This window comes from Aptenodytes forsteri, unplaced genomic scaffold (assembly GCF_000699145.1).
Source record: "Aptenodytes forsteri isolate BGI_AS27 unplaced genomic scaffold, ASM69914v1 Scaffold217, whole genome shotgun sequence".
Taxonomy (NCBI): Eukaryota; Metazoa; Chordata; class Aves; order Sphenisciformes; family Spheniscidae; genus Aptenodytes; species Aptenodytes forsteri.
In genome coordinates, this window is record NW_008796222.1 from 3,291,498 (window position 1) to 3,304,675 (window position 13,178).

The following is a 13,178-nucleotide window of genomic DNA, read 5'->3' on the forward strand; positions in this document are numbered from 1 at the left end:
TAAGGAAGAAAATTTTTATGCTGAGGGTGGTGAAACACTGGCACAAGGTTGCCCAGGGAGGTGGTGGCTGCCCCATCCCTGGAAACCTTCAAGGTGGGGTTGGACGGGGCCCTGAGCAACCTGATCTAGTTGAAGATGTCCCTGCCCACGGCAGGGGGGTTGGACTAGATGACCTTTAGAGGTCCCTTCCAACCCAAGCTATTCTATGATTCTATGAAAACTCAGAGCGCTTAAGAGCACAATGCTGACTCTGGTGTCAGCGTGTGCAGTCATGCTGATTAGCTCTGGCTTGTCTTTGACCACTGTAGGGGTAGCCTTGAGTGGAGCAGCTTGTTTTTAATGCACTATCCTCTTCTGGTAGGAAGACATGGGGTTGGGTGTAGCCCTGGGCTGGAGGTGGGCTCATGCGTTGGTGTGGCATTTCACGTGTGCTCCACTCAAGTCCAGCAGGACCAGGGCTGGCCCAGAGCTAGCAAGTTGGTCTTGTACCCAGTCTGTTTCCTGGGGAAAATGCTCAAAACAAGTTCTCGGCAGTTCTGGATCTGGGTGTACAATAAATACTACTACAGCTGTGAAGGTCCTAAGTGAAGTCCATTGGGCTCCTTCCGTTGGTACTGGTTACCACACTGACGTGACTCATTACAACGCTTGTTTCCAGAAACGTTATTAACTATCTCCTCACCTTGTAGCACAGATAATTCATAACTGACTTGTCTGAGCCAGGAGTAAGTGAGGACTGAATAAAATGAAGCTCAAAACCACCTGCTAGTGTCAATGTGACAGTAATTGTAAAAGCAGTAATTGCTGCTGAATTAATGCCAGCAGCTGCGTAACTTATCCAGGTGTCATAAACACTGAAAATATGTTACAGGAAATGGTTTCAAATAACATGACACTTAAGTGTGGTATCACTTGGTATTGAAGATAGTGTAAGAATTCAGCTTACGCTATTTCGAGTATTCTGGCATGTCAGGTGGAGTGCCACAATTTTTGTAGCATTTCTAGTCTTCCATTGTAAAAATAAAACAAATGCAAACATAGCAAAAATCCTGGATTGTCTTTCAGCGAAGAAGGTATTGGAACAAGTTCTTCTAAGAGAGTTCTCTTTTGTTAGCAGATCGCTTTAAACCTAAATCAACATTTGTCACGCTGAAAGGATTTCTATTCAGTGTTCTGAAGAGCAGCAAAGCAGCCTGTCCCTGTTCATTTTTCTGCTCTCGTTTCCTGCTTTTGCACTGAAATATTCGTTCCTTACCCTACTGGGAAAGGCAGTCAGGTACAGAAAAGCAAGCAATAAATCTTACTCAGTGGCTTGTCAGTTTCTATCTGTAAATATAAAACAAAAATGAAAAATGCTTAATTTGACAGAATTAGTAATGTGGAGAAAATGTCTTTGTCAATTGAAAAAAAAAATAAAAAAATAGGATTGTTTCCTCTGGTGTTAAAATTTAACTTCTGGTTGCCCTCGTATGGAGGACTTTTTAAGGAAAAAATAGGTTGTTTCCTCTGGTGTTAAAATTTAACTTCTGGTTGCCCTCGTATGGAGGACTTTTTAAGGCAGAATTCTGGCTGTTCTTTAATTTATGCTGCTGTACCATGTTATGCTCTTTTTTAGTTATAAGTGCCTCATATGCAATTCTAAGGTATTTCTTTGTTTCCTGTGTTTTCTTTTCTTCCTGATTAGCAACAGCAATTAAATCTATGATGAGGTAGTCTGACATTTTCGTAGGGGTGTGTCATTCCAGCTAGAGGAAATGTATTTGTTTATCCAGAGGAGGTAACATTCTTGCACTATAATGAAAGCCAGTGCTCACCAAATGACAGATCTGGTCTTAGCCCTGCGGTTGCGTCTTTGCAGGCAGATCCTCATTTCTCTGTGGGAACAGTTTTCCCTAATGAAATTTGATAATGGACACAAGAGTCTGCAAAGTCTGATTGATCGTGGGATTGGGTCTTCTAACATGAGAAACGCAGTTCTGAATGTATGACCTCTTTCAACAATCTCTTTTAAAAGAAAAAGACTTTTTCTCTAAATCTGTTAAAAAACACACTTTGACATCTGCATGCCACAAGATTGTGTAGAGAATGTGAGTAACTGCTTTAAATTAAGTGAGTCTTTGGGAAACTTAGTTTATTCAGTTCATAACTTCTTTTCATCCAAAGTTTGTCTCTCTGTCCTAATTCATGCCCCAAACCTCTGCATTTGCATCAGTGGCACAAAGTAAGCAGAACCAAAAAAACCCCATGCCCAAACTGCTTTTCTAAGCAAGAGTGCCTCGCTGAATTAAGGTCACATTTGGGAGAAATGAGGAAATTTTTATTAGAAAAACAATTACTGTGGGAAAACTGCTGATGGAAGTACTGTATATGTAAATGTGGTTACTTTCCTTACCTTTTTCAGTAATAGTGCTAGCAGTCCTACTAGGATGAAAGATGCAGATTGTAGTTGCTGAGGAAGTGGATGAGTCTTGGCATTGGAAATCACGACGTGCATAGGTGCAGTGTCGTGCAAAAGCATACCTCCTAGCACCTTGTGCAGTGGTGGTGTGGTAGGGGAAGTTCCCAGGTTAGTTTCTTCTCTCTTATGAAGACCAAAAAATATTTATATGTGTTTCAAAAATAATTAATAACATCTAATGGAGTGAGAAAATAATGTTTTGCTGGCTTGGTATGTATGTTGCCTGTGGAATGAACGGACAGTAACAGGAAAGCTGCGTGTGCGCAGCGGTGAGGTGGATTTCTTGTTTACGTGTTATGGTGTACTCAAATGTTGTTTGAAGAATTGCTGGCTTGGAGTAATGGTGACAGGGTTTGGTGTAACTTTTGTGTTTGTAAGGCACTTGAGATTGGTAAGTCAAAGGACAACGAAGGTGCTGCTTTACTGAGCATTGAGCTTATTTTAAATAACAATGCATAGCCTACTAGTATAAACAGAGATCTCAATAGAAAATGTAGTAACTCTGTCTTCTGTATAATCTATTATATGACTAGAGTAAGTATCTGACTTGCTTTAGTGCTAATTTTAATTATAAGCAGAGCTGCAGAGTGTGAAGGAGTCTGTGTATTTATTCCATGGAGGAGACTTTCTTACGCAAGACCTTCACACAGTGAGAATCAATATCATACAAGTTTTTTAGAGATCTTACATAAACCTTTTAAAAAATGTTAATAGTACTTTGAGTTTAAAAAGAAGGATTACCTTGCATCCAAAATCTGTCTTCTGGCAAAAATTAGGTTAGAGAGAAATGCTTGAGAAAGCATTTAATATCCTACCTAACTTTATAATGTTACATGCTGATCGTGTATTTCTGACTGGTTTCAATTATGATTTTCTTTCCCGAATCACAGTGCTTCACTTAGAATATTTTTGTTTTGTTGTAGTATAGTATCTAGCTGAGTTAAATGTCAGCGCAATTTTTATTTTAGTGGTTTGGTTGCTTTTTAAAGGTAGCCACAATACTTTCCTCTGAATCCTCGATTTAAAAGAAGGGATTGATGACGGTGTGGCTTACTCATTTCATCACCTGATGAAGGGACAGCTGATATGTCAGGGAAATGACTCCATAGTCCCTCTTCCTTAAAAAGTATGCAGTCTAGATATGATAGAGCAGTGGAGCAAGTCATGGAGGAGTATTTGTTGACTTTTAGACTTGTAGGTAAATATTTAAACAGTGAGAACTAAGTGTGGGGTGAAGGGTGGGTGCAGGTGTGGGACCGTGACAGCTTCTGCCAGGTCTGATCCAGTTGGAGTACTTCGTGTAAGTAAGCCTTTGTTCCTGCTGGCTGAGCATCTATGAGGAGAGGCCAGGAAAAGTCCTCAAGCCCCTCAAGGTAACCACTGGGATGAGAAATTTTGCTGTGGATCTTTTCCTTTTTTATATATAATGACTGTCGTTTTTGTGCTCTGTCATTTCTGCCTTTACTCTGTGCATCTCAGTAATGGCTGTCATACTTCTTGCTTACCAAAAAATTACTCTACTGAGTGATAGTGGGGAGAGATTAGGGCTTGGCAAAAAGTTGAAATTCATGTGAGCAATAGAGATACTAAGTAGAAGTTTCTATTGCTTATTTACTTTTATTATCTGAAAAAACATCTTACCCTCTACAATATTTATTTCTTGTCCAATATTAGAAGTTTCTGCAAAAGAAAAATATGCTGAGCACTGTGGATGGTGTGCAGTAATTACAACACCCGCTTTACCTATTATTGTTTTTTAACCATTAAAGCTGCAAATTGAAAAATAAAGTGGTGTTTCTTTATTAATCTTCACCTTTTTACCCTTGCTGAAAGAGCATAATTTTTCTGCGTGAAGTTGCTATTTATTGTGTTCAGTCATTCAGAGTGTTGTTGTATTCTTGTTATTCTTGCCTATACTGTTATACTTAATAGATAGTGATTTAGCAGTCAGTTGTTCAGCCATGTTAAATTAGCCCTAGAGATAAAACTGGATAATGTCCATGGTTGACTTTTTTTTAACTTCGGAAGGGGAAGGAAAATCACTAGCATGCATTAGTAATAACCTGTTGAAATTCTCTTGTAAACAAGAAGTGCATCTTCACCTCAAGACTTGTTCCAAAATTGTATGATGGTTTAAAATTTTTTAATTCTCTTTTCCTCATTGCCTACTAGGAAAATTGTTTACTACATTGAAAGAGGTGCATTTTGGACAAGAAAGAAGTTAGAACGTGCAGCTTCACTGTGTGTTCTAATGTTGGTGTTCAGAGCATTGTCCTTATCAGGAGTGTAATACATTTTCCTTCTATATCCATATGTGGAACAATATTTCCTTACTGCTTCCTATCATATGTGTTTATTTTTTGATAAGCATTATTTTTGACATTTCCATGAAGTAGGCAATTTTATTTTGAAAAAAATTGGGTTGTTAATTTATAAAAGAAATACAATAGAATTGAAAAAAATACATGTGAGTTGGTAGAAATATTTGAAAGTAAAGCATTATTGCTGTATATCACATCTTTAATTAAGATACCAAAATGTTACATTTTTGTCCAGAAGCAATTATGGTAACAGACCTCTTTCTGAGCTTTAATGGTGAAGGATTGATACAGCTTGTTAAGGTACAGCAGTTACTGAGCCTTACTGCCACTGCTATGGTTAAATACGTATGTGCTTTTTGAACGGGAGATCTCCTCTTGTCCTTAAATACACATCTAAAAAGAGTACATATGACACCTTTAACCACATTCCATAAAATATCTACCCCCTTTACATATGGCAAAAGGTAGGGTTTTACGCTGCGCAGTAGATGCTTCTACAGAAATTCGGGGTCCTTGTGTGTCCATTGCTTGGGAAGGTCATCGTAACCGCTGTCCCGTTAATACTTCAGTGTTTCAGGGCAGAGATGCTAAGGCAAGCTGATGAGTTGCTCACACCGTATGTTGTGAAAGGCTGAGGTGGCCTCTCTTGTGCTGAAAGAGCAAAGCATAGGTTTGGGTTCAACAGACCAAGATGAAAAAATGTGGCTGCGTAGCGTAACGAGGGGAAAGCTTGTGTGCTCCTGGTGGGGTTACTGTTGCTGGCTCCTCTCAAGGAAATCTGCTAAGAGATAATTATGTTCTGCACCAACTGTTTCTGAGTGTCCCTCAAGCTTTTAACCCTTGGGAAGACTGAATTATGTGCTGGATGAAGATCACAAATCCATACCTAGTTCTCAGCAGAATCCACACAATTGGTAAACCGGGAAGTCAGAATGAACGTTGATTATGAAGGGATTTCCAAGCAAATTGTTTTCCCTGCTGCCTTGCTTCAAGTTTCTCCCAGCACTCACATGCAATCCACTCGAAAAAGTTTTCTGACTCCAGCCATCATTTGGCTTCAAATCACCTAACCTCCCTCAAAAGATCTTGTAGAAGATACTCTAAATCTTGGACTGTTGTCACAGAAATCTGGAGATCTGTGTCATGTGAAGAGACTGTGGGGTAGTCTGGACCTTCTTTATGGTCACATGATTATCACAGAGTTTTATATTCTCTCCTGATCACATATTTTTCAATAATAAAAACCTTTACTCAAAGTGGCTTTTAAAAAGTGGGATTTTATAAATTGTATTTTATTTGTGTGGAAAGAAATTTCTTCATTACCTTGTTTTGACCAGCAAATGTCTTTTTTTATGTATTCACATAAACAATATGCATTTTTTTCCTTCTCCGAAAATTTGCTGTACCATAGTTGGCTATACCGCGCAATGCATCAGATGTACAAGTTGATTTCTAATGCATAAATAAATAAAAGTTCATCATAGATATGTCTGAGGGAAAAAAAAAGGAATTGAAGGGAGCCATTATTAGAAAGAGAGAACGATGAAGGTGACTTTGCTATTTTGGCTGCTACACCTGGGATAATCCCTTTCAGTGTTGCGCAGGATCCCAGTGTAATTCCAAGCAAATAGGCCTTGAACATCCACATACTGAAATCACTAAATAGGTTTCTATATTTAAGTTGGAACAATATTGCTTCTAATTTAAAACTCTCTTACTAGAGCACTCAGTGCTCGAAAATTCAGGTTGAAGTTGAAGGAGAGCAAAACCCTCTTTGTTCTAGCTTTGTAACTATTACTCTGAACATAAAAGTTCCTGATGTTAAATTGTTTGTCATTCTTGTGGGCACATGTTAAGCAATTGGGGTCTTTCCGCTTCTTGTTTTTAAGATGAAATCTGAAACTCTTTATGTGCTAAAGACCAGCTAAGTCTCAGTTCTCTGTAGGGGTATACTGGAATTTTTTGATTAATCATGGCATTGATACCCATCTGGGTATAAGCCAGCTGAGTCCATAAGACTGTGGTGCTGCAAAAATACCATTTTTCTTTTTTTTTGGGGGGGGGTGGGGGGGGTTGCTTTTGCCGCAAATAGCCTGTGCGGCACATTCGCAGTATGGCAGGTACATGGTGATCCAGCCCGGGTTCCCACGGCATGCTGAGACACAGTTAATCAACCTCACACAGAGCAAAGGCGGCGTTTCTGCGGCAGCATCCCCACCGCTCCAGGAGGAGGTGTCGCTGGGGGCAGGGAGCTGCCTGCGAGCCAGCCTGGATCCAGCAACGTGCCCGGCTAATGGCCCCCCTCCCCGACCCCAGAGCGCCTGGCAGGCGCGGCGGGGAGCGCGCAAGCAGCTCTGCACAAACCGGAGCGGGTCTGACCACGCTGATGTCTCTGGCTTGATGCTGGTCATGCCGGACGCAGGTCATCTGGGCATCGTCACTGTGTGATCCTGCTGTGTGAGTTCTCCCATTACTGTGTGTAATGGAAAATGGGTTGTGCTGCTTCGTTCTTTTGACGTCACTAAAAAAACAGGGACGCTTCGTTGTGCTGAGATGATTTATACTATACGCTCAGTAACGTTATTATCTAAATTAATTTAGTGGGAGCAACAATGCATTTTCCAACACTTTGTTTCTTCTTAACTTCCAGGTTTTCCGAAAAAAGGCAGTGGAGCTTGGAGAGAAATTGCTGCCTGCTTTCAACACTCCCACTGGGATACCTTGGGCGTTGCTTAATATTAAGAGGTAAAACAACTGCTTTTTGGTGACTCGAGCATATAAAAAAGTTATATTGAAACTGTCTTCATCACAGAACTATTACAATTGCTGCACAGTTTTTGTCTTTCCAGCTAGGTAAAAGTTGCCATAAGATCCTTGGTTCTACAGTTTAAATTAGGAAATTTAAGTAGATACACGTTGTACGCACAAGAATGCATATAGAAATTAGCATTTATGCACCTCAGAACTGACTGCTTTTTTGTCAGTTAGTATGTTGCTCATCACTTTTCCTGAAGTCCTCCATTGCTTTTAGTGTTGTTATACTTAGGGTAAGGGCCAAAGGACATGTGCTATTCTGAAAGGGTAAAGTTTCCAGCCACTTTGTACTCATATTTTTACCTGTTCTCAAACGTAGTATCAGCGTGTCCTTCAGTAGCGTATCAAGAAACAAGAGTAATATCTGCTACAAGTGACTCGTTGTTTTGCACCCTCTCCCAAGGAGTGGTTTTGCTTTGGCCAGTTGTGCTTTGAAGACAGCTGTGTGTTTGCTGTAGGGAGATGCATGCTCTCCTGAAGTCACTCTGGCCTCCGGTGTCTGACTCCAGACAGATGTCAGCAATTCCTTGGTCTGCCTCAGGCCTGCTAGCAGTGATACCGTGCTGGCAAAGAAGATGTTTTCTTTGCACTGCCTGGGAAGAATATTGAAAGTTACACCTGTGGGGTATATTTGTGTATTCATAAGGACACATCAGCTTTCTTCGTACTGCGGATAAACCCCAGCACCACCCGCCACAAGGAAGTGGATCAAGGAGAATTTCACTTGTGCGTGTGTTGGTGTTGTTTTGGGGTTTTTTGTGCGATTCCCTCCTTGACAGTCAGCATCTTCCACTGTTCTCTGCTTGATCTCTGTTTACGGGTACACCTTTTTCCCAGAGTGGGACGTACATTGGCCTGCTTGCTTGGTTGGCTGTTTGCTTCAGGCTTCCCAGTAAACTGCTCAGAGCCAGTCCTACAGAAACCCCTGGTACGTCAGTTCAGACAGGCTTATCTCCCACCTTCCTTCCAAACACGAGTGAGGCGGGAGGCAAAAAGCACGTCTGTGTGCAGGAGCAGGAGGGAGTTAGTGCCTCCTGAACTTTCTGGTCGTTGAAGGGGCTGGTTAACTGCTGCCCGGTGATGATCCTTGGACTTTGACTGGTTACTTGCATGCATGCTAATGATTTCTTCTCAACAGACTTTAATGAGTTCTGCACACGTTCAACAGCACAACAGCTTGAGGTTTGTTCGTTATTTGTTTTTGTATTTTGTTTGTTTGTAACAGTAAGCTGTTACAAAAACTTCTTGAGTACGAAACCCTAGCATACGTTTGTAATTGCAACACAACGGTACCTTATTCTACGTAGTATATGTAAACATATTTAAGGTGCTTAGGCTAAAAATTTGTCTTACATGTAGCCCTTATTTAAATCCCTGCTTATCTACTAAATATATCAAATGATTTTTGCAGATAGTTCAAATTCTGTCGTAGGTCTTTATGATCTTATTCCTAGCTTCTCACAACAACTGCTGTGGTGCACTGCAAATGTCAGCCACAAACACTACAAGGCAGGGATACAGGAGGGATTCATTTCTTATCTTGCACCAAAGTGGAAGAGGATCTCTGCCGAGATAACTTCCTTTTCTATGGCAGAAAGAGTTACATTAAATGCTGGGTTCTTGGTTATTCATTCTGAATCCTTGTGCATCTGTCTAGATTTGACCTTCAATAGATGACTCTTCCATAATACTGTGCATAAACAAATACGCTGTCATCCAAGCTTAGGAAATGCTAAGCCACTGAAGCCTGCATATATTACAGATCTAATACACCTCGTTTCTGATTAGTATTTTATTTGATTTTATTTTGATTTATGCTTCAAATTGGAGAACACTCACAATAGATTGTGGGTGTCGGTTATTTTTAAATTACTGTTTTTGGATTAACAGATGAGCTGGATATTTGTTTCACTATGCAAATGTTCTTCACAAAATAGTTTGTTTTCTCTGCTTGTCCTGTATCATCACAGCCAGACTTGCTCTCTTCTTCGGTGCCTCTGTGTGTAAACATACATACGTGCTTTTGTCTGAGTGTGTCCTTACATACCAAAGGCATCCACGTGAAGTCTTGTAGTCTTTCTCTTCTCCATTGTTTTTCTTCATCCTGCTTCTTTCCTCACGACTTAATGACCATGGGACACTTACTGTCTATTTGTGGAACCCTAATTATCAAATATATTAAAAAGTTCACTGTACTATTCTTCAGCTAAAATTATTAGCCAATTCTTGAGTGTGTTTGTAAAATTTCCTTTTGTCTCTGAAGTACATTTTAAGTAATTAGATGGTGGTTTGTACTGGGATTTCCTTTTCTTTCTTTCTAAATGTTTCAGTTGCATTTCCGTATTTCTGATGTTCTTGATATTGCTCTGTATCTTCAGTTCATCTTCAGCATCTGTTTTTCACTTCTGCTTATACTGCCAAATTTGAAGTTCCTTTTATGGGTCACTTGCTTATTTGAGTAACCAGTGTTGTATAACACTTGTTGGCTGTTCTGGCTGAAAACACTGGTACAGAGAGGCTGCAGAGAGAGAATGTGTATAAAGCGGTGTTGGAAGGACAGATAGGTTTGAGTCGTCTTTTGGGGATAAAGGAGCACAAGCTGGCAAAGCTGCTTTTATTTATTTATTTATTTACTTACTTACTTACTTATTTTCCTCCCTCACCCAAATCCTTTGTTTAGATATTTTGTCTTTAGTACTTCTGAAACAGCAACTATAACAGCTTCTTAAAATACCACTAGTTCATGATCCTTTATTTTTCTTCTCAGTGAGACATGACAATCTGGCTTCTTCATGCTAAAATTTTCATTTCCCTTTCTCTCAAAAACCTTCAAGTAATTTATGACTGAGCAATTGGGTTGCTTGTGTAGTTCTGTAATATGCCTCTCAGATTTATAGAAATAAAAAAATCTGAAATTATAACTCTCTTAGTGAGTTAAGTAATCTTAAGAAATATCCAGCTTGCATCATGTTCACAGGCTCAAGTAACCTTTTTAATGTATCTATTTATTTTTACCCCTGTAACTATTAAAAAGGAAGCTGAATGGGGCTTGTGGGATGATGCCCAGCTGTGAAATACAGAGAAGAACCCAGATTGTTGTTAGTCTGTTGTATCAGTCAGGAATAAACTTCTGAGTATAAGATCCTGTACAATATTTTTTCTCTTTTGGATGGAAATTGTCTCTTTATGTCACTTTTTCCCCCTTTGAAAGCAGACCTGTATCTGGTTTTAGTCACTATTAGTTCCAATAAGACCACATTACTACTTTCTAATAAGCAACCCAGAAGCGTTCTAATATGAAAGAATATATTTTCCATAAAATATTTGCTCTCTATACATTGACCAGTTGAATAGTTGTTTTAAGGTTATTTATTATCCCTTATGTGCTACTATGTAGCAATACTGTTAGACATTAAGGTGCCTGGCTTTTTATGAAGAATCAATGTATCATATAACCTTTAAGTGCATCTGAAACTTTGAAAAATAGTTATGCCTTACCTTAATGAAAAGTTTTCAACTGGGCTAAATAATATTTTCATTTCTGGAAACATAACAAACTGGAAATGGTTTTTTTTGGACATCCAACCTGTTTGCAAATGTTGTGCCTAAGGGGGACACTGTGCTTGTTCCCCTGGCTCAGTGACAAAAGTAAATAATGTAAGCATTTATGGCTATAGGGACCATGGGAAATTCTGTATAGAAGGAAAAGCTATGAGGTGTGGGTGGAGTGGGCCAGAGCAGGGAAGCTTAACAGAAGTCAAAAAAGAGGAGTTTGAAATAAATTTAATTAATTTGTATTAAAATCAAATCACAGGGAGTGACAAGATTTACTCAGCATAAATGTAAAACGTTTCCTGTGTCTGATGTCAGCCTAGGAGGACCATGGGAAGTTCTGTATAGAAGGAAAAGCTATGAGGTGTGGGTGGAGTGGGCCAGAGCAGGGAAGCTTAACAGAAGTCAAAAAAGAGGAGTTTGAAATAAATTTAATTAATTTGTATTAAAATCAAATCACAGGGAGTGACAAGATTTACTCAGCATAAATGTAAAACGTTTCCTGTGTCTGATGTCAGCCTAGGATTTTTTGCCTTTTACACTTTAGCATTGTTTATATGTAAACGGTGGACCTGAGTTGAATTCAGTATTACGTATTTTACGAAGCGAGATAGCAGAGGCCTTGCTAAATTGTTTGAACAAAGTACTTACTCATTTGTAGATAACTGAGGATGAAAGTGACAAAACTGCAATATTTATGCTACTGGGACATTGTCAGCATGATTTTAAAGCAAGGTCCTCTTTTGATTTTTTTTTTTTTAATTACGATTGTTTTTTAAATTATCGCATTTTGTACAGAATATGTAAGTTATGCCACAGGCCTTTCCAGGCCTCAAAGCGTTCAAGGTTTGAACAAAAGTTTCTTGGAGCTACTGAGCCCTCGGAGCCACTGCGTGGATTCAGAACAAGAAGGTACACCTACAGCACGGCTTCAAACACAATCTTTTTTCTCTCACGTTGTTTGAAAAAAAGAAAATAACGAGGAAAAATACGCCTGTAGTTTTTCATTTTGAATGCTTTAAGTTTCAGTACCAGCTAAGATTCCTGTTCCATGACAGTAGTGCCAAGCAGGATGGCTCTCCCCCACCAGCCTGGTTTGCCCAACAGAGCCTGGCTGCTTTGGAGAGGGATTTTATGCTAAAATGCCACAGCGTCTGCCAGGGTGACAGATGCACAGGTGGTGTTCCCTTCTGGGGCACACGCTCTGGTATTTCAGAGTACTGGCAGTATTTTAGGTTGCGGGCATTTAAGGGAGCTTATCTCTCGGCACCTTCTGCCTAGGAGGAAATGTGGCTGATAAACCAACCACCGAGGTATGAAATACTGGTCTTTAGACAACAGAACTTGGTTGAAAATATTTTAGATTCAAAGTAATTCCCAAATCCAAAACATGTTTAAGGTCTCATGTGCCTAAATCACTTGAGGAATAAATGGCCTTCAAAATGTCTTTAGTGTGCTACCTCATTAGAAAAACTCTAGTTCCTAAGAAAAGATTTTAGCTTATAACAGAAGGGTTCTCTTTGAGTTCTGGGACTGCTTCCAAAACATCATAATCAATGCACTTAAGAGTATATTCCTTTATAGTTTGTAAAGGAATCTTAATGCATTGAAAAAGCTTGAAAATGTGAAGAAGAAAGGATCCAAACATGTACATTCAGTAAACCTTTTTGGACAGCTTAATTCCCCCACTTACACTATCAGAAATGCCTGAAATGTGATTGTTGCATTATTTTGCAAAATTTTCCTAACCATCAAGTTGTTTGTTATGATATTATGTTCTTTAACAGAATTAATGGTTCATGCTTTTACTTGTCCTAGTGACTTAACAAGCACTTTCTTGCAGAGATTCAATCAGGATGGCTAATTTGAATTTTCTGGTTTGCACTATTAACTCTAGTGTCTAAAATAAATGAAAAAAAAAAAAAAAGACTACAGAGTTAAATAAAGCTTATTCTTCAACTTTGACTATCTTTGGCAAAAATAAACCTGTTTTTTAAAGAGGAAAAACTTACATTGTCTGCATAGGTTGTCAT

The 13,178-nt window shown here is 39.2% G+C and overlaps 1 protein-coding gene across 1 annotated transcript in view; it reads left to right on the forward strand.

Moving 5' to 3' along the window:
• MAN1A1 (mannosidase alpha class 1A member 1) overlaps window positions 1-13,178 on the forward strand; it is a 122,547-nt gene that overhangs the window by 43,416 nt on the left and 65,953 nt on the right. The window contains exon 5 of the mRNA XM_019474607.1: window positions 7,430-7,524. Within this exon, the coding sequence (XP_019330152.1) occupies window positions 7,430-7,524 (95 nt within the window). The remainder of the gene's footprint in view (window positions 1-7,429; window positions 7,525-13,178) is intronic.